The 19,994-nt window shown below is 33.9% G+C and overlaps 3 protein-coding genes across 3 annotated transcripts; all 3 read right to left on the bottom strand.

Annotated features, from left to right (window-relative positions):
• Nucleotides 1-1,016: 1,016 nt before the first annotated feature.
• LOC123221052 lies at nucleotides 1,017-10,149 on the bottom strand. Its single transcript, XM_044643724.1, has 11 exons — nucleotides 9,362-10,149; nucleotides 7,996-8,260; nucleotides 6,604-6,766; nucleotides 5,759-6,491; nucleotides 5,205-5,634; nucleotides 4,916-5,097; nucleotides 4,022-4,184; nucleotides 3,382-3,609; nucleotides 2,947-3,297; nucleotides 2,072-2,173; nucleotides 1,017-1,582 (listed from the first exon to the last, which is right to left on the bottom strand). Exons 1-11 carry the CDS (start codon nucleotides 9,871-9,873, stop codon nucleotides 1,343-1,345), a joined length of 3,369 nt encoding a protein of 1,122 aa, XP_044499659.1. The 5' UTR covers nucleotides 9,874-10,149; the 3' UTR covers nucleotides 1,017-1,342.
• Nucleotides 10,150-12,018: 1,869 nt separating this feature from the next.
• LOC123221803 (stem-specific protein TSJT1-like) lies at nucleotides 12,019-14,412 on the bottom strand. Its single transcript, XM_044644719.1, has 4 exons — nucleotides 14,067-14,412; nucleotides 12,931-13,171; nucleotides 12,671-12,791; nucleotides 12,019-12,427 (listed from the first exon to the last, which is right to left on the bottom strand). The coding sequence occupies exons 1-4, from the start codon at nucleotides 14,264-14,266 to the stop codon at nucleotides 12,240-12,242; spliced, it is 750 nt and encodes a 249-aa protein (XP_044500654.1). The 5' UTR covers nucleotides 14,267-14,412; the 3' UTR covers nucleotides 12,019-12,239.
• A 900-nt stretch (nucleotides 14,413-15,312) lies between these two features.
• Nucleotides 15,313-18,241, bottom strand: LOC123220060 (transmembrane emp24 domain-containing protein p24beta3-like). Its single transcript, XM_044642057.1, has 4 exons — nucleotides 17,819-18,241; nucleotides 17,162-17,348; nucleotides 16,831-16,938; nucleotides 15,313-15,567 (listed from the first exon to the last, which is right to left on the bottom strand). Exons 1-4 carry the CDS (start codon nucleotides 18,035-18,037, stop codon nucleotides 15,434-15,436), a joined length of 648 nt encoding a protein of 215 aa, XP_044497992.1. The 5' UTR covers nucleotides 18,038-18,241; the 3' UTR covers nucleotides 15,313-15,433.
• Nucleotides 18,242-19,994: the final 1,753 nt, after the last annotated feature.

The raw sequence follows: 19,994 nt of genomic DNA, 5'->3' as shown, positions 1-19,994 counted from the left end.
AGTTATGATTTAAAGGTCAGCCAGTAGGGCGGTCCTGGTCCCTTAACTGTTGCTATACAGTAGCCATTAAAGTACTCTCTTTCTTTGTCTTTCTCGAAGAGACTGGCACATATATCACGCAGTACATTGCATTATATCGTTACAAAACAGGTAGTGAAAACTGCAGGTCCAGTGAGCAGGAGGATTAAAGCGACTGCAAATAGTATTATATTTATAATTTTTTTTTTTCATAATTTTATATATAAATAATAATATATTATTATATAATTAAATAATTAAAAATTAAAAATAAAATAATAAATAATTATATAATAACATATTATTATTTATACATAAAATTTTTCAATGGCTACATTTGGTTGGTGAAGGCTATCTCACAGAAATGCAATCCAATCTCGTAGTCCCACTGACAGACCCACAGACAGACAGAGTCAGCGAGAGAGGAAGTGGCAAAATTTTTATTAAAGTTCAATAATTTAAAGTTTTACATCACAAACTTTTATAAACCTAGGAGAAATATTTTGAATAACAAAGAATATGAAATTTTCCTGTAAGAGTGTAGGCTCAAAATCCACTAATAATAAATATAATAAAATCAAACTCTTAATATTATTATAAATTCAATTACTAAATCTAAAATCTCACCAAACTCCAGTTTTCATAAGAAAAGAAGAGATGGTTTTGATAGTTATCAGTTATTCAGATAAGTAAGAGAGACTTATTTATTGTTTAATAAATAATATATAACATTATCCTTAAACTCTCCAGGTATAGTTTTCAGATTAGTTTAATAATAGACCACCGAACGTCATAAAATAAATTATATTCCCTTAAGAAACCCAACAAACCACTGTAATCAATAGTTAATTGGGATGGCAGAGATAGGAAACCATGATTAGCACCGAAAGAGCATGAAGTGGATGACGTGACAGAGCCCAACCATGGTTAGATGCATAAAAATGTGCTCCTTCATTTGAATGAATAGTTCAGGATGATCAAAAGGTAACCCAGAAAGCTCAAGGAAAACTGGAGTTGTTCAATAACTAAATCAGGTCAGTCTATAAGGACCAAATACAGTGATGCCTGAGCATTTCAAGAAAAAGATGTCAACTATATAATTTACAGATACATAGAGTCACATTTAATCTAACTCACCTTTACTCAAACAGAAGATGTTACACAATCTAGCTAACCGTAACCATTGCAACTGCAACTCAGCAAACCCAAATATTTGATCCCGGAAAGAATTTAATGTTATTAAGTTATAGCAAGACATCCTAGGGGCTACCAAAATTTGGGATTGGGGGGAATAAATGTACCTATCGAAAATCTACACTAGTTTCTAACTCCTTGAACTTGTTAATTTGCTTGTACGTGCAAGCAATGTTTCATAAATGTCTCTGGCCGTAGGTCGGTCTGTTGGATTTTCCTCAGTACAGTGGTGGAACAAATGAACAAGAAATCTCAACGTCTCTGATTCGGATTCTGGTTTCTCAAGCCCTGCGCCCAACTCAGCCCTTGTGTGTTCATTAGATGATCCAAGAGACTCCAACTCCTCAGTTAGCTTTGGTCGCTTGCCCATCTGCACAAATCAGAGCTTTTATGAGTATAATAATAACAAGTTTATTATATAAAGGTAACCACTCATTAATAACTTCAGTCAGAAGGATCTGCAGAAAAAGCAAGTGAGTTTTGCTTTCCATCCGATAATTACACCGCTAAGGTTAAAAAATAGGTGGCAGGTCATATCAACCCAAAAAATAAGTTGCTCAAGCTTACATCACTTAAGTTCAGGACCAGAGGTGCAAGAATCACTTGCCCTACTGGGTTTATTCCAATTTTCATTTTTTCATTCTTCACTAGGCATTCCCAACACCTATACTATTTGTATGTTATGATTACAAACCTCCAAAAGAAGAATGCTTCAGAAATACTTGGGGATTATATGATTTGATAAATAACTCTGCCTATCTAACAAACAACACTCCTTTCATCAAATCCTTTATATGGAGACCGAGTTTAAAGTATATTAAAAAAACTTTTACAAAATTTTAAATTTTGAGAGAGAAACCTGAAGAAGATCATGTATCTCTAATTCAGATGATGCAAAATAAGGAACCCTTAGAGTCAGCAACTCAAAAAGAAGACATCCATATGACCATATATCCACTTCCTGCAACAAGATTGAAAAGACTTTAGAATCCAGATAAAAGCATTAAAGATAGTAATGATGACTACGAAAGTTGAATGCAGAAATACATTCAAATCCTTGGGTATATTTGGATTCGTATTAACTACAGAGTTTGTGTCGATTGTATGCAGATTTATGTACAACAAACGTATCAAACATGACCAATTGCAACTTTGTGCACAAAAACATAACCGGGTGTGACAAATAAATAGCCACCAAAAAATAATGACAGATGTTATGAATATCTACACAATTTTCATTCAAACCATGATTTTATAAAATAACTACTGACAGCTTGTGCCTGACATAACTATTAAATAGACAAAGAAGCAGATGCCAGTACACATAAAAGTTGTACATAAAATCATGCAAATCAACAGAAATTTCTAACCCTGAAATTAGAAAGCAATCTACAGCTAAGATGTTATTATGTACATTCTTCAATTAACGAATAGCTCTATTGGGGATAAATCACAATTAATACTCTCTCCTCTCATCTATCAAACATCTTATATTTCTTCTTCTACCATCATCTCTCTATTTTTGTTAATATATTACCAATCTATATAAAACAGTAAATTCCAGTCTACAGTTCGACAGATATGCTTCTTTTATAAATCTTCTACACTTTTTTGTTTACTCAATATAGGTAATAAAGTGGTTGCCTGTGCATGTGCATTAGTCTCTAAGAACCAAGGTGACAGTCCATAAATCAAATTAAAATCTCAAAATTATACTAACAGGATGAAATTTACCAGTCCATATCTATTATGTTTATGCATTGCCTGCAGAACCTCTGGTGCCATCCAGCGTGGTGTTCCAACACAAATATCAGGCGGCGGTATCCCTTTGTGAGCTATACAACATGTATGCAAACAAGAGCGGAGAGGCACAGCTCTGTCAAAGTCACAGAGCTTCACTACAGGAGTTCCATCAGCTTTCTTCCTATCCAAGTCAATCAATACATTTTCACTTTTTATGTCACGATGCATAATGTGCTTTGAATGCAGCTCCACCAAAGCTGATGCAACATCGTGAGCAATAAATAATGCCAGCTCCAATGGCGCATGCTTCTCGCCAGCTTTTAATTGCTTCTCTAAATAATTCTGTTAACCACCACTAAGGTATCAATTAAAAGTTGCTAAAGCAAAATCTAAAGTGACATAAAGCAAATTAAAATTTTCTATTACCTTCAGTGATCCCCCTTTTACATACTCCATAAAAATAGCAGATTGCATTACACGTCGCTCAGGATTTCCATCCACTGAAGGGAGCCACCTGGAATAAATCTGATGTCCATACATTTCTACTATGCAGGAATGTTTCAAGGCACCCAATATTCGAACCTCTCCTAGACAACCATACTCGAAATTCCTGATATCTTCAATTGAACTCCCACATACCTCTAAGTTACGCACCTGAAACATTACACAAGGCAGAACAAATGTTTAGAAGATATTAATTGTGTTTCATAATAACATATCAAATCAACTAAAGGAGCCAGCTGATGTCATGAGGGGTTATTCTGAATCAATGAGTCTCAAGTCAAGACAAAGTGAGGGAGAAAGAGATTTTTCAAGTTTTCGTGTTTTTCCTGTGTGCATGATTTCCAGTACTATAACATTTGGGGATAACTTATAAGCAGAAAAGAAACAGATTAAACAGTTAAGAATATAAGCCCATGAATTTTTTAATCAAAACACAATCTATAGAATAAAAAAATGCAATCTATACAACTAACAACTATAAGGAAAAAAGAAAAAAGTATGAACACCAAAGTTTCTACTAGATTATAATATAAACGTGACTAGAATTTTTGAGGGAGCAAACCTTTGCTGCAGCATCAAGTAATCCGAATTTACATTGACGAAGAGAGCTTGAAGCTACTTTTTCAATTTCATCACAAGTGCTTATGGAAGGAAATGAGCAAGGAGTGGGACAGTGGTCACCTTCAGTTGAAAGAGGAACAGTAGTTCTACTAAGAGGAATGTACCTGAAACAACATGCTTATCCATCAGAACTCGATAACAAAAATACAACAATCCAGCCAGGAAGTCAAATTCACAAGTCAAGCAAGGACTAGAAAGTAGTTGAATGATTTTAAATAAAAATTATAGATAAGATAAACACACAAAATAAGCAATAACCCAAAATCTCTTTGCATATTATGGTTCTCTTCTTTATTAATTTTTATATGTATGCTATGCATTAAGGACCAATGGTTCTCATTTTTGAGGTTCCAAAACTAGAGCAGGCTTGGTTATTACAGCAAACTGTCCCCATTAGCACTATAACAAAACTCAAGAAGTAGATAATCACTCAAGAACCAATAATTTGGATGAAGAGTTTGGACAAACATACCATAAGTCAGCAAGAACAAAATAAATCATAACACAGTATGCAATAACTTAGTTAAGAGCCCACAGACACAACTAACCAAACTTAAAGCAATCATGCAGGGCTCTGAACATTTTGAGGAATACGTATACTAAAACACAGATGGAATAAACTTAAATGCACCAAATAATGGGATAATTTTAATTTGGTAATCATGCACAAAGACCAGCACATGGAAGACTTAGAAAGGACGGTCAAACACAATGTTCCGAGACTAAGCAAAGTGTCATACAACAGAGGATGAACTGCAAAGACATTTTTAATATGCGAAAAGATCTATAGAACGGTTCAAGTAACATGAAAATTCATAATAAACAGAGCACTAACCTACAAAAATATTCTGGATCTGTCTCTTCTCTTATATCATGTGGATGACATGCATCAACCACCATCTGAGTCCACAAATCCCCCCTTTTGACAAGGATGGTATTCCAAGCATGTGGTTGGAAATCCAAGTAACCCCTAACAAGTTCACAAGGAACAGGAGGCTCAACGCGATCACATAGATACTACAGCAATTAAATTTGCATCAGATCATGAGGACTAAAAGCTGAAGCAATAACATACAGATTTGAAACATAAAAAAATTGAAACCAAAACAAACAGAAATAATTACCTTCAGAAGCAATGCTCTGTGTCTGCACACACCAAACTGCAGAGTACCTAAAGGAACGATGATGGAATTTCGCCTTGACTTGATAGAATGCAAGTCTTTTTCACAGAGATCGGTAAAAACAATATTTTCTCCAGAATCCAAAGCCTGTCTGGAGGATGGGTTAATACTATCACTCTGTCCAGTTGAACAAGTACAAACAAAAGGCTGCCGATAATTTGAACCAGATGCATTTTTGCGAGTCCTTGCAACAGAATCACTTCTATCACTCCCTCCAAAATGATCTGATACAAAAAGAGCAAGTAATGAAGCAATCTGCAGGTTACCAACAGGTTCATTAATCCCATCTTTGGCTAAACCATTCAATTGCTTCAAATTCTGTACCAAAGTTTGAGCAGAGAGCAAAATAGCATCTAATTCTTCATCACTGTTCCTGAATTGAAGAAGAAATAATCACAGACATCAAAATATAGAACAATTATGGTACATCCACATATTAACTATAAAAAAAACCAAGTATAACCCTACCAACATAAGATATATGTTTTAAAACTTACCTGTCCAGAAGAATAACTTCACGTGAATCAAGATGCAAATTTTGTTCATAACTCCTTAACGACATGAAGGGCCGGTCACGACCCGCATCATAAAAGCCATCTGGTAGACGATCCTCAATGCTGCATAATGAGAGGCTGCTATATTTCTGTGATATATTGGAGCTATCTTCAACTGATTTTCGAGACTTGCATGGCTTGGGGTTATCGAGATCCCTTTCAGAATGCCTCTTTGCCATGGAAACAGCTTTGGATATATCTGCAGATGAAACTTCCTGTTTCGCAGCTTCATTTTGTATAGATGTTACATCAGAGGTAGAGCATTCATCTTCTCCCCCTATGGGCTCTAGATCAGCACATAGGGAACTATCTATGCATGATCCTTTACTGGAACTAATTTTATCATTTGCAACATTAGGAAGGAAATCACTTTCAGCTTCCGCTGAAAGCAATTGCTTATTGCCGTCATCATCATCCAGGCCTATGATTTCCGATGATCCTTCTGTTGTTCCAGGGGTAAAAACGCCTAAAATGACTGGTTTACAATTTTCTCCTGCATTCACATGAAATGCTTGACCATGTCCTTCACCTTTCCACTTCCTGCTGTTGTTTAAACGTTCTAGTCGAGCTCTTCGTTGCAAGTAATGTTGTCGCTTCCACCGCTTACTAGACCTCTGAGGTGCAAAACATCTATTGTTTGATACAGCTAATATGCCTGATGAAGAATGATGAGAGCCTGTGTCCAGTTATCCAAATATAAAGTCAAATTCACATACAAATCAAAGTTAAGAAGGCATGTAATAATGATAAAAGATTGGGAAAAAGCTGAAGAACTCCAGAGGTCTCACCATTGTCAGAAACATTACCATCAATCTCCTGAATAACAGTTTCATAAACATCCATCTCTACCGAGGAATTGATGAAATCATCATTTGATGAGTCTTTTCCATTTCCTTCCAAATTACAGCATATCCATGCAGGTATTTGACAACAACTTAGAAGCTTGTTGAACTTGAACAGAAGTAAAAAACAATAATAAGCATTAGATATAGAAAGTCAGACAAAAATATGAAAAGATTATCTAGAAAATCAGAAATAATCTAAAAGACCATGTATTTTCATGAGAAATTTGCAAAACAGAAACATGAAACAAGAATACCAACAGAAGTACAAAATGAATGAAAGCAGTAAAAAAATCAACATTCCCATCATCAGTTCTCCATATTATTTGTGCCACATAACAACATCAAATTAAGTAATAATATCAGTGTCAGTAATAGAAAAAAGAGCTGATGTGGTGTGGTATGTTAGCTAACCACCGAACATCTATATGCACTTAACTCAAACACTTCAAAGATATGAGCAACCATTTCAAATTCAATGTATCAAGCAAAACAACATGCTATAAGCATGCCGGAATTTTTAATGTTCCTGAATTGCTATCAACCCCCTGTTGGGGTTTGGTGTTTAGTCTTTTTAATTTTTCAAGTAACTTCAAATTTCCATTAATATTGTTTAAAAGAGTTCAAATTATTTGCTACTTTACCCCTTAATATTAAAACTAAGGAGAAATTACAAATGCTTCGGGCTTAGGGTATACTTCAAGGGCTCGAGACAATTTTCAAATATAGAATAACCATAAGTTCAGTAGGCGGGTGGGTGCAGCATTTAAGACTGAACTGGTACTGTTTAGTGATCCAAATTGCATTGGTGTATGCACCAAAATTAAAACTAGGGAATATCCAGACCCTGTAGCCTTACTAGTTGTGAGACTAGAGGAATAAAATCCCAAGTGGCCCACAGAACTTTGAAATTTGATCTCTAAGAAATAAACCGAATATTTCTTGAGCCACTTCTTTAAATTATTATGACTCTACCTACTGACTACAATTTAAAAAAAAAAAAACAGGGAGAAAAAGATAAGAATAGATCAGGGCTCCCAATGTTGTAGAAAAGATATGGTCGCCTCCTATGTCACTGTGCATTTAGCCCTAACTAATGAATGGTAAAATGGTCCCTTAGAAAAAAAGGGATAAAGTAAGAGGCCTTATTGAGTAGAGAATAAGTTTAGAACATAGTCAGGAAACCCAAAAAAAAAAAAAAAAATGACAACTACAAAATGCACAATTTAAGAACCTTCCTTATCCAGTCAACCTCAAATACAAGAGAGAATAAAGTGGAAAAAGCCCCTCCACAAATTCCGTAAAGGACTGGTATAAATCTGAAGAATCCATTAGTACCTGGAGATTCAAATTCTTAAGGTTATGCATTGAGCCAAGATCCAGAGACCCCAATGACGAGAGCCTATTATTTGAAAGGTCCAAGTTCTCCAACCTTTGCAATGAGGATAAAGCAGGAGGTAATTCCAGTAATTTATTATAAGCAACCTTCAAAGATATCAAGGCCTTCAAGTAACTCATTTCAGTTGGCAAATATTTCATCTTGTTGAATGAAAGATTGAAGTGCTCCAAACTGTTTAAACAGCCAATTTCCGGAGGAAGGTATCTGCAATGAAATAAAATATGCTAATATCATAAATCTCTTCACATCTTATATATCATCATGTTTAGCTCGATATTACTAGTATCAAAGACCAATAATCAACATTACCAAATTTTGTATAATTAAATGAAAGAGGCATATTATATAAATTGAATCAACTAAACTAGAACAACAGAATTTTCTGCCATTTAATTTCTTTGTTAATACCTGTATTTTTGTAAGATTTAAAATGCTACTTTGGTGCATTACCGGTAAAAGGTGATGCAACAAAAGTGATATTAAATTGCACAGATTTTTTTTTTTTTTTGGGGATAATACTCTATAAAGGTGCAATCAAATAATATTGATACGCATATGGATGAACCAGACGTCCACTGAACAAAATAAACTAGATTTGAGAATTCACTACAAAAAAATCCACAAAAAGGAATTAAAAAACTACAAAAAAGCTAACACAGAACAGCAGCACATAAAGGTGCAATAGCAGGAATTCTTTCCTATTGCTGCTCCGAGTTTCATGCATATATGCAGATATCCATATTCCTCCATCCAAATTACCTAAAAGCAGCATTCCCAAAGTAAAACAACTTTTTCTCACCCAATATAACCATGATCTTTAATAACACGCCAGTCAACTATTTTAAACCATAAAAAAAGCTACAAGACACTGGAGGAAAAAATAATTAAAATCTTCAGCTTCCCTTTTTACACAAAATATGCCAATGCTATTGCTTTGAAGCAGATTTTCTCGGCTTAAGTATTTTTGAATACCAAATCTCCCAAATCCTCATAGAAGTCCTTAATGATATCAGCTTTCAATTTATTACTCATAAATTAAAAACAAACCTACTGTGAAATCTTAATCAGTTAACGCACAAAAACAGAGCGTACTCCAGTTCCTACACTGGGCTAGGCAAGCAATTTTTGTCAAACTACGAGGTCAACCACAAACAGCTTATCTCCAGGAAATATAGAACCAAGTGTAAGCTCTCAATGAGTGTTTATCTATGTCACAGCCAATAGAAATTTCAATCAATATATTCTACAAAGTAATCTCAAAAGTAGACCCAAATATAAAACCAAACTAAAAACTTCAAAACTAACCTTATAGAGAAGTGGCAAACAGAGAGCTTGGTCAAGTACTTGAGCCCAGCGATTTCACTCAACAAAGTCAAAACAGATGGCCGCGGCGGAACCTTACTTAATTCAAGCTCCTTCAAGCCGTGTAGCTTATTCAAAGCTAACCCGTTAAATCCCGGAGACGACATCTTCACCTGTAAGCATTCTAACCCCGCCAAGTTCCCAACCTCGTCCGGAAATAAATTAATCTCATTCCCAAAGAACTTTAAATTTTTCAACTTTCCAAACCCGCCCACCGATTTCGGAATCAAATTAAACACATTCTTGTACAAATACAACCCCTCCAATGAATTATCGGATTTCTCATCACGGTCAGTTTCGAGTAACGGGAACTCCACGATTTTTCCCGATACATCAACAACTGACTCGAAGTCGTCGTTACTGCCTTTATTATCGCTGTTTTGGTTGGCTTCAAGCAAAAGTTTAGGCTTTCGGGGAGTTTCAGGAGCAATTTGGGCCGTTTCAACGGGATTCATTAGCTATATTTAGTCAGTTAATGAAATTCTAGGAATAAGATAATACAAATTTGGGGCCTTTTTCGAAAAGGTAGGTAGATATCCAGTACGTTCTAACGACGGATATAACAGAAGATCTGTTTGGAAGGAGGGAAATTAAGTGAAAACAGCGTGAAAAGATAACAAACACGGGAAAATTTAGGAGCGGCCCCGCTCCTGTATGAAAAAAAATTGAGAGAGAGAAACCCTAGAATCTAGAAGAACCGTACTGCATACCGCCAGCGGTTACGTGAAGACACGTTTATGGATTAATATAGAGAGCCTAATCCTGATTGAACTGGGGCACTCCTGTGCTACCGGTCGTCAACTAATGAGACGTCGTAAATACTCTTGCTTCGGACAGGGTTACAATTTAATTTTAAAGTAAATCCGTCCAATAAAATTATTAGTATTTATTTTGACTATATAAATAAATATATATAATTATATAATTACATAATTTTAAAATGAAAATAAAAAAATATTTAATTATATAATAATAAATATAAATATATATTTATGATGAATTTTTTTAATAAAAGCTAATTTGGATCATTAAATATGATAGATTATGTTCAAATTAACAATGAAATAAATGAATATTTAAAAAAAAATTACATAATAAAATTTATTTTGGATGAATTGAAGAATCGTTGAAGAATAAATACTAATAACTGACAAAATCATTATATGTTGTATATAATTGTAATTTCTTCAATTATTATTGAATTTTATTTAAAGATTTTATTTTATTTTTTGTTAGTAAAAATGGATTTATCCTTCAAATTATTGATATATTTTACAATAAAATTATGTATATAAATAATATATATGTATAATGATATATTATTATATAATTAAGTATTATTTTATATCTAATTTAAATTTATTCAATCAAATAATGATATATCATTATTTATATATAAAATTATATATATAAATTTATTTTTATACTAATTTAAGTTATATTAAGTCAACGTATATATAATTTGGGTTACATTAATATTAATAAAATTTAATATTATTTAATTCGAGTCACATCAGAGTTTAAGATTTTGAACCCAAAACCTGAAATAATAAAATATAAATAGGATCAAAGACAAAAACAACTAGAATCTAAATAATAGTAAAATTTAGAGGTGGGTCAAAGTAGATTGCTATTAGGATTTGTTAAAGTGTTATCAACAGGAAAATGATAAGTTTATGTTTGTCCTGAACCTGGCCCAGGGCTCCGACGGTTCTCATAATAGCGTATGGATATCAGGTAAGCTAGGTAGGAGGAAATCTTCAAAAGGGGTAATAAAAACAGTTGGTATTTAAGCGAAAATCCCCGGCAATTGTTACCTTTATTCCTGGGCCTACGCTTGAATTAGCCTGTCTTACAGTCCAATCCTTCTAACAAACGCAGAAGGAATCAACCTGGTTCAGTTTCTACCTCACTGGATGCCACCATTGATTACTCATCTATTTGCATTGGTCAAAGATAAAGGTTCAGGAGAAGATAAAAAAGAGGGGATAAGTATAATTCAAAACTGACTAACAAAGAAAATGTTAAAAATTGGGTTGAGGTTGGCACTGAAATTTTTTATCAAAGTAGGAGTTGTAGAAGTGGGAACTCTTCAGAGTGATGGGTAGAGAATAAAATGTCAAGGGATGAAGAAGGAATAGTTGGAGGACTTGTCAATGGGGCAACTTCTCCTAACTCAGCATGAAGGAAATCTTATAATGTTAAACCAAGCGAGGAAGGTAACAAACACTTAAAGTTGTTCTCAGCGAAAATACAAGTTTCAGATAACTCTAGGGGCCATCGCTGATGCCAGGGACAAACCAAAAGGTCCGCTTTAGTCCATTATAACATCAGGAGGAGCAAAATTAAGGATGTTTCATCTATCTGTTATCTAGTAATGCTTGTGTAAATATTTATGAGGACATAGTTGTCCTTTAATATTTGCAAGCAGCAGAAGGCTAAAACATCCATTCAATTATGCTTTCAATAGATGTTCTACGACCCGCTGCCACTTCATTAACTGTGAAACTAAAGTAAGGCGGAGCAGCTCTTCTCAACAATTCGGGGAAGAAACCCTCAAACAGTAACAAATGTCATCATCGTACAAAAACTTTAGGAAATATCAGCAAGTCTTTGTGCAAGTTAAATATTATTCTGCCGTCTGCGACACACAGCCTAGGCTTAATTTTAAAAATGTTGTTGCATGAATGCGGTCTTAGTTTTTGTAAATGCTTATAACAGTATAACAGTCCAGTGCCCACTGAAGCATAAAAGTCATGAAAATAGCAATGGGCACCATGGAAAAAGATGAAATAAAAACAATGAAAAGCTCATCCATAGCTCAGTAGTTTTCAGACCAGTTTGCAGCACTACCGACTCTTGGCATGGTCGTCTCTTTCTTAGCCTCCGCATCCACCTTGAAAGTTGCACCACAAACCTGGCCAGAACTGTCCACCCTTGGCACTGGCTTCAATTCATTCATGGGGTGCTCAAAGCTGCTCAATCCTCCAGAAGATGTAAAGAAGCACCCTGCGAAAGAAGCAATGGAAGCAGAAAAAATGAGCAACCTTGTTCATGTGAAGTCTAATTGCTTTAAAATTGAAGAATTATACTCCTATGTAGGCCCATGGTAACATCCAACCTTGAACAACAGGAAAACAATGGGTTAATTAGAGTAAGAATTAATAAGAACTGGGAAATAAAACAATGTGCAGACATACATTATGCATAATGGCAACAAGAACATCAATGAATCCTAATTTGCCAACATACCTTTAGGGAATGGTGCAAAAGAATTCCCACAGCCCTTTTTCACAACCTCTACATCATCTGATATCACAAGATGGCCTTCAGAATCAATGCCCCAGAAGAAGGGAACATTCCCATCAGCATCCTGCAGGACTCAAAATATATAAAATTCAGCTTGACCTAAAGATGCTATAAATAAGCATATCAAAGGAAGAAATTAAGTTAGAAGAAGAAACTAGGCAAAAACATCAAAGGATAACATCTTGGGCTAAAAGTTTACTCACCCCGGCTAAGAATGTGACTTTTGAAGCACTGTCATAGAGAATAAATGCAAATTTCCCTTGGAAGTCTCTAACAACCTGATCAGCTGGATAAGGACCCCGATCCCTCAGAGTTCTATATGCCTCAATAATAATAATAGCTTCATTTGCCGTTTTGTTGAGTCCATACTGTTGCTTAAGGAGAGCAACATTAGCAATGTGGCCTTGAAACAAGCAGAATATGTCGTCCACAACTGCAAATAATCTGAAACAAAAAATCAGCTACATCAATATTACAGATCCAGATCCAACAGAAAAAAGATACCTACAATTTAATAAGTTAAAATTCTTGGTGAATCTACATTGAATGGCATAATGAAGATAACAAAGAAGAATTGGGTTTTAAGTAAGGTGAATTGCATCTGTGAAGCCATTGAACAAGAAAACACAACCATTAAAAACTTGATACAGAAAAGCAACGAAACAAGGAAGACTCAAATCAGAGGTGAATTGCACAGTCAATACTACTCAAATTATCAGGTTAAAATCAAATCATTTTCTCTATCAAATAATGTGACAAGCAAAACAAATTCATTTTATAAGTTTAACAAAACCAAATTGATGGATCATTTGTGTTCCATGGGACATTCAAACAACTAACAAACTGCCAAAAATACGTAAGCAATAAAAGAATAGTACCAATGAACTGGATTTGTACTTTGTCTTTCTCAATAACATGGCATAAAACAATATATTAATTATGAGGAGAAAACGAAATTAAAGACAAAACACCAAGTACTTTTTTAAAGTAACCAAAAAAATAATAATAACAACAAAATAACAGGGCAAATGAGAACCGCGGAACCGACTTGAAAAACCATATTTTTTTTCACTCAAGTCACCTCAGAAATTGTAAAGTTCTCATTAAATTTTCTCCAAAAAAATCTCACCAAGATCTATAAAAGGATTCAGCAAATCTATTAAATTTTGCTTTGCAACAGAACAATGAAAGAACAATAACATAATCATGTGTTATCCTTATCCACAAACATGAATCAAGCTTCCGATAAATAAAAATGAAGGTGATCCATTAGTGATGAAGATCAGATCAAGACAAAAATACGAAACCACTAATATGGGTATTGGTTAGTAAATGGTACCTGGGTAAAAGTGGGTTCTGCTTGTCAAGAGAGTAGGCCATGACACCAGCGGGGCCAAGATTGACAGTGACAGAGCCAGAATGAACAGAAGCAAAGTGTTTAGCCAATGACCCATCTTTGAATGCTGTAACCGATTCTGTTTGCGGGCTACGCAGAGCCTCTGGGCTCTTGGCCACTGATTTTTCGAAAACTGCCAACATTTTTTCTCAGATCAACAAACTACACAAACAAAAAGCACGATTCGATTGCCACTGAAGACAAATACGAAGCCACTGATGTTAAAGATATGCAAAATGATTTTGACGATGGCGACGATATGAAATATAAGTTAGATTTGATCTAAGTTGATTGGAAGAATAAGTTAGAGCCTATCCGCTATCCGTTGATGGCGTGGCAATAAGAAAGTGGCGCGCCACGTGGAGATAGCTTAAATAAATAGTAAAACTGATTAAGGTAGCTGAGTACACATGATCTCGTGATTTAATTTAATTAATAGACTTTTCCAGAAGGTTTGTCGTTTGTGGAGCAAAACGGGGCCCACCATGCTGTGTTATAGAGCCACGTGGTGTCTAGAAACTGTGAAGTTCACATCTCGATTTTAATGGTCAAATATTCATTTACGGTAGGTGATAAAGGTTATGTGATATGTGTCCATTTTATGGTGGGTAACATATGTCAGTTCCGCCTGAGGTGGTTGAGTTTTATATTAAAGTAGTATTATGGATAGAATTTCAATGTATAATTTTACAAATAAATAATTATATATTATAACATAATTAAATAGGTTAAAATTTAGAATTAAAAATATTTAATTATATAATAATATATTATTATTTATATATAAAATTATATACATAATTTTATTGTTTATATTATCAAATTTAAGTTTAAATTAGAATTCAAAGGTATTTGATTAATTAAACATGCAAGTTTAAAAATTTTTAATTTAAATAGATTCAAAAGTTATTTTAATCAATTTTAATTAAATTATAATATTGAATCAAATTCAATTTAAATTCAGTTTAATATTATAACTTGAGTCCAATTTGAACTCATTTTTTTTCAAATTGACTCATATTAGAAGAAACTTGATTTTTTTAATCTCAAATTGACTTAAATTAAAACTTGATTCAATTTAAATCCAACCCTAATATGTTCGAATCGAAAAATCAACATCGAAAAGGGAGGCCTCAACATATGATAAAATAAATAAAGCATATGAAAATAAAAAAAGTGAGCCTTCAAGTTCATAAACTAATTCTATTAAATTATGGGAAAACCAACAAATCTTAATGCGTAAGTTTTCCGAAACCCATGTATAACATCCATCCTCTTGTTAAAAAAACAGACTGCAATGATAACATGTCTCAAACCCGGTTGTATGCAACTGACTTGCTAAAAAGACGGCGAATATATGCAACTTGAAGTGCACTTGCAACAGCCAGTAAAACGTACTCTGCGATTGTGTAGCCTAAAAGACGCTTCCTTGTGCTTTCATTTGCTGCAGCGAATAATAATAATAATGAATATACAATTTAATCAATCAGTGAGAGCTACATCATTCAAACTACAAAAATCAAAACCATAATAGAAGGCAGAGCAGTTTTTTTAATTATGTCAAATATCTGTAATGCAAATCCAGAAAGAATAGAGGGCAAAACTTAGGAGGGACAAAAATATTTCCAAGCCTGCCTAGACACACAACATTAGATACCATGAGATCCAAAGTCTCAATCCAGTGATTGGAGCACCAACTCGGTTTTTATATTAAAGCCTGAAAATCAAACTTCAACAATTGTGTGAATCTTCATCCGTAATTATGTACAAGCATTCAGAGGAATGCGACATTTATTAGAAGTGTGAACACAATTCATGTTTTATAATGCACCAGAGCTGAGACAAGGTGAGTACATCTGACGCAATATTCAGAATGTGCAAGGATAGGGTGCAAATAGCAACAGAGTATACATATCTATTTAGTATCTTCAATCAAACAGGAACAAGATAAAAAGAAACCTAGAAACAATCATGTAAATGAAAAATTAGTTCAGCCCTCCAATAGGAATATACAACTGCAACAAAATCAGGAAGAATTATACCTGCATAATTGTTCAAAGAGAAATGAATACATGTACAAGGCGGTAAGCTTCTATGGAGATAGAGCTGGCAAACTGTTGGTTAACAGAACTCCTACTTTATTCTCTAACCTATCAAGTTACACATAGATCAAATCATTCGAGTAATAAGTTGCCAGATCCTTGAGAACTTTTAGTTTTGGTTGACAATTGTGAATTATGGGTTATTCTTGCCATTCCCTTTGGCTGTAAGCTACATCTAAGGCTAGGCTTCTAGTAGGACAATGAGACATTACTAGCCAAGTCAGTTACAATATGCATAGCTGACTTACTCTCACACAAAGCTATAGTTCACACGAGTTAACAATTACTTTGAAGTAAAAAATAACACAAGCATTTTTACATGGCAAGAAAGAGGACTTTCTACCGTTGTTTAATGCACTGATGCTCAAAATAATGGCACTCCCATGACTATCTAAGTTAACTTCATGATCCTCCAATATACACTTGAAACAAGTGCAAACACACATTCAGTTTAGGGATTGGTAAACTGCTACTCTGAGACTCCATCAGACATAAATTCATAAATAGACATACATTAAGGAAATTACCAGAAATAACATATTACATATATTCACAAACAATCCAATTCATATGGGGTAGGAAAAGCAAGAGAAGATATATCTTACTATGACGATGTCGAGCATCACGTGCTTTTAAGTACTTCTGCTCCGCTGTAACAGACTCCAAAGCCTCCCTCAGCTCAGCAATTTTTACATTAATAGGGTCTAAATGTTCTGCAACACATAGCCAAGTAAATTTCAGATATAGATCAAAATAGAGAATAGTACAGAGAGCATGTGCAACAGACATGTTGTTTAGACAAACAAACTAGCAAACACAGTTGCACCAAAAAGAATAGCAACAGTATTTGTGGTAGTAATTTACAGTCTAAATTAATACATAGATATGAAGTATCATAATAAACTAAAAACACATCTACACATGAATAGGACAAACCATCTTTGGCAAGGTTATGCTCATTGGGAATGTGGCCCACATGAATGTAGAAAGAAACTGTCTCTGGCGTTGAATAGGGATTGCGAAAACAAAATTTGTACATTCCACTTCGAGGGGCTTTAAATTCAAACTTGTCCCCAGATGTCCCTGCCAAAGTTTGCACTACATTTCCTGCTGGAGATGTCACCTGAGTGAAAGCCCAAGATGAAATAAAATAGATGACCAACATTACAAAATTATATAAATGGGTTCAAATGGCATACAATTCAACTGAAACTAATAAATCACCATATTTTACAGTCAAGTTTTGCCATAAAGGAGGGAAAAATTGATAAATTGTTTTGTTATTATCAATCTTAGACTTGCCGAAGTCTCTTTGAGATTTTTCTCCACTCCAACAAAGGCAGTCTCTAATAATTAAGAATCAACTTATGGTTGCTAAACAATATATGATTCAACTCAAAGTCATCAATCATTATGGTCAATCGCCAAGTCTATACGTTGCCCAGCCCAATCAGCCTTAATTGAAAACAAAACCATATAAATAACGAAATTCAACATAATAGACAACCGTAAGTCAAAAGATATCAAAACCAATCGAAATATTTCATGAACACAAATCGATCTAGTAAAATTGGGGACAATGAGTATGCTTACAGTAAAATCGATGCCAGGATGATCGGCGCTCCAGAAGATGTCGTGGTCAACTACGACGAAATTTCCAGAAACGGTGTCGCCTTCATAGATGACGTACTCGTATATACATTCTTCTTCGTTCACCGTCACCGAGAGGGACGAGATACGGCCGATCAAATTCAAAAGAAGAGCTAAAATCATGTACGTTGCTACAAATCTCTGCCTGTCCCTTGTCTCCATCTTCAGATTTTGACTTCGAATTTTTTCTTTACGCTTTTTATGGGGATGGGTATTGGATTCTGATTTCGTGCGGAACCAAGGGAGAAGGGGGTCTTCACGACTTCAAGGGTTTAACTTGATTCACGCTGATGGATGATTTTCATTTTTCGGCTCTGAAACGGCGTCGTTTTTGTGGTGTGCCTGAGTCAAACCGGAGTTGGGTGACTTGGGTCGTAGTCGCAACAATTAACATTATGTTCACAAAAAGTGTATTTAATAATAAAATATTTATATATTATACAAAGAGTGATTCACATTTTCCAACTATGGGGTTAGCCTTCAAACATTATTCTACCAATTGAATACATGAATTACAATGTTCACCAAAAATTTAAGGGAACTGGACTGTGATGTAAGTATGGTTGGATTTTAGTAGAGTTCAAACATGGGTTGGCTTCATCTTGACTCTAATCCATAATGACTAATTTGAGTTCAAATATATTTGTGTTTGTTAGAGATGTTGTCGAGAGGCCAAATAATAAGATGAATAATATTATCAATAAGATAAATAATATTTCATATATGATGAATAATATTATTGATGAGAAAAATAATATTATTAAAATATTATTTTAGTTAAACTCAAATTGAGTTATTAAGATGAAATTTTAACTTGAATTTGATTTAAATTGAGCTAATATTGAGTCTTATCAAGACTAAGCAATGACCGTAATACTCCTAATAGTTTTACTTTTTGAAATTTATCGTATTTACCTTAATTAAATGAATTTAATATGTTTATCGTATTACCTCTAAAACAAATATAAAATCTAGATAACGGTTGAAATTATAATTCTTTAGTCGGTTACTCTCTTTCCCTTCTGTTATTAACAGTTGAAATTGTTAACTCTTTAATCAATCACCTTTGTTCTCTTCTAATCTTCTTTCACTGAAATAAAAACATATAAAATCATGTCAGTGGTGGAAATAATACTTCTTCAGCTGACTACCACTCTTTGTCCTCTATTCTCCTCTCCCTCAAATCTAATCTCCCACCACTTTTCCTCTTCCAATTCATCATCTTGGCCACTGAATCAAGCAAATCACTAGCATAAGCAACTGTAAAATATGGCTTGTTCAACTTTCCATGTTTGTTTAAATCTCGAATCTAAAATTTGAATAGTTGCTTCCTATTTGAACATTTTCACATAAACCAATCAACAGAAACATTCATCAAACCATGACCATTAAGTCTTTGTGAAATGTGCTTGAATGTACAATGAGTTGTAAAAAAGACTTAAATGGAACCAAGACTAAGCAAACATGGTGAGTTGGAATGAGTTATGCACATTTCCATTGAAAAGTTGTGTTTTTTATAGAATTGAATTGGAGTTCTTCTAATTATAGTTTGAAGAAAAAGATTTAGAAAGTAAGAAAAACATGATATAATTTGATGGTTGTGATGTTGGGTTGCATCATTGCAACTTCTTTGTTCTTTTGCCATGATATGTCTAACGCTCGTTATGATGTGAGGTGGTGTTAAAGGAAGACGAAAATGAGAGAAAACGAAGAAAAAAGAAGGGAAGAATAAAAAGAAAAAAAAGGGAAGAAAGTTGATAAGTAAAGTGAAAAAAGAAAAAGAAAAAAATGAAAGCTTGAATGGCAGACATGGAAAGAAAGAAAACAAGAAAGAATTATTTTTCATTTTCAAAATTTAAAAAAATTACTTCTTAAGTTAATTTTTTGTTTAAGAACATAGGTATTGGGTGAAAATTATTATTTATGCAATCAATAGGTTAAAAAATGTTCAACTACCAAACCTAGGGTGGGAAATGTAAATCACCCTATTACATATATTATTGTTTTTGTTGATGAGTTGAAATCTCTAAAATATATATATATATATGTAATTGGATTAAATTATAAGCGGATTCCACAATTATTTAACCAACTTTACAAAATTTAAAATTAAAAAATA

Source organism: Mangifera indica, chromosome 7 (genome assembly GCF_011075055.1).
Source record: "Mangifera indica cultivar Alphonso chromosome 7, CATAS_Mindica_2.1, whole genome shotgun sequence".
Classification (NCBI taxonomy): domain Eukaryota; kingdom Viridiplantae; phylum Streptophyta; class Magnoliopsida; order Sapindales; family Anacardiaceae; genus Mangifera; species Mangifera indica.
This window is presented reverse-complemented; position numbering and strand designations above follow the sequence as displayed.

Coding starts and splice junctions, on each gene's coding strand:
- LOC123221052 (XM_044643724.1), bottom strand. CDS start 9,873: ATGAATCCCGTTGAAACGGCCCAAATTGCTCCTGAAACTCCCCGAAAG. Junction 6,492..6,603: donor TGGTAATGTTTCTGACAATG/GTGAGACCTCTG, acceptor AACTGGACACAG/GCTCTCATCATTCTTCATCA. Junction 1,583..2,071: donor AGATACATGATCTTCTTCAG/GTTTCTCTCTCA, acceptor TGATTTGTGCAG/ATGGGCAAGCGACCAAAGCT.
- LOC123221803 (XM_044644719.1), bottom strand. CDS start 14,266: ATGTTGGCAGTTTTCGAAAAATCAGTGGCCAAGAGCCCAGAGGCTCTG. Junction 12,792..12,930: donor AAGTCACATTCTTAGCCGGG/GTGAGTAAACTT, acceptor TGAGTCCTGCAG/GATGCTGATGGGAATGTTCC. Junction 12,428..12,670: donor TTTTGCACCATTCCCTAAAG/GTATGTTGGCAA, acceptor CTTCTTTCGCAG/GGTGCTTCTTTACATCTTCT.
- LOC123220060 (XM_044642057.1), bottom strand. CDS start 18,037: ATGGAGACAAGGGACAGGCAGAGATTTGTAGCAACGTACATGATTTTA. Junction 17,349..17,818: donor ATCCTGGCATCGATTTTACT/GTAAGCATACTC, acceptor GCTTTCACTCAG/GTGACATCTCCAGCAGGAAA. Junction 15,568..16,830: donor TGATGCTCGACATCGTCATA/GTAAGATATATC, acceptor TATTCGCTGCAG/CAAATGAAAGCACAAGGAAG.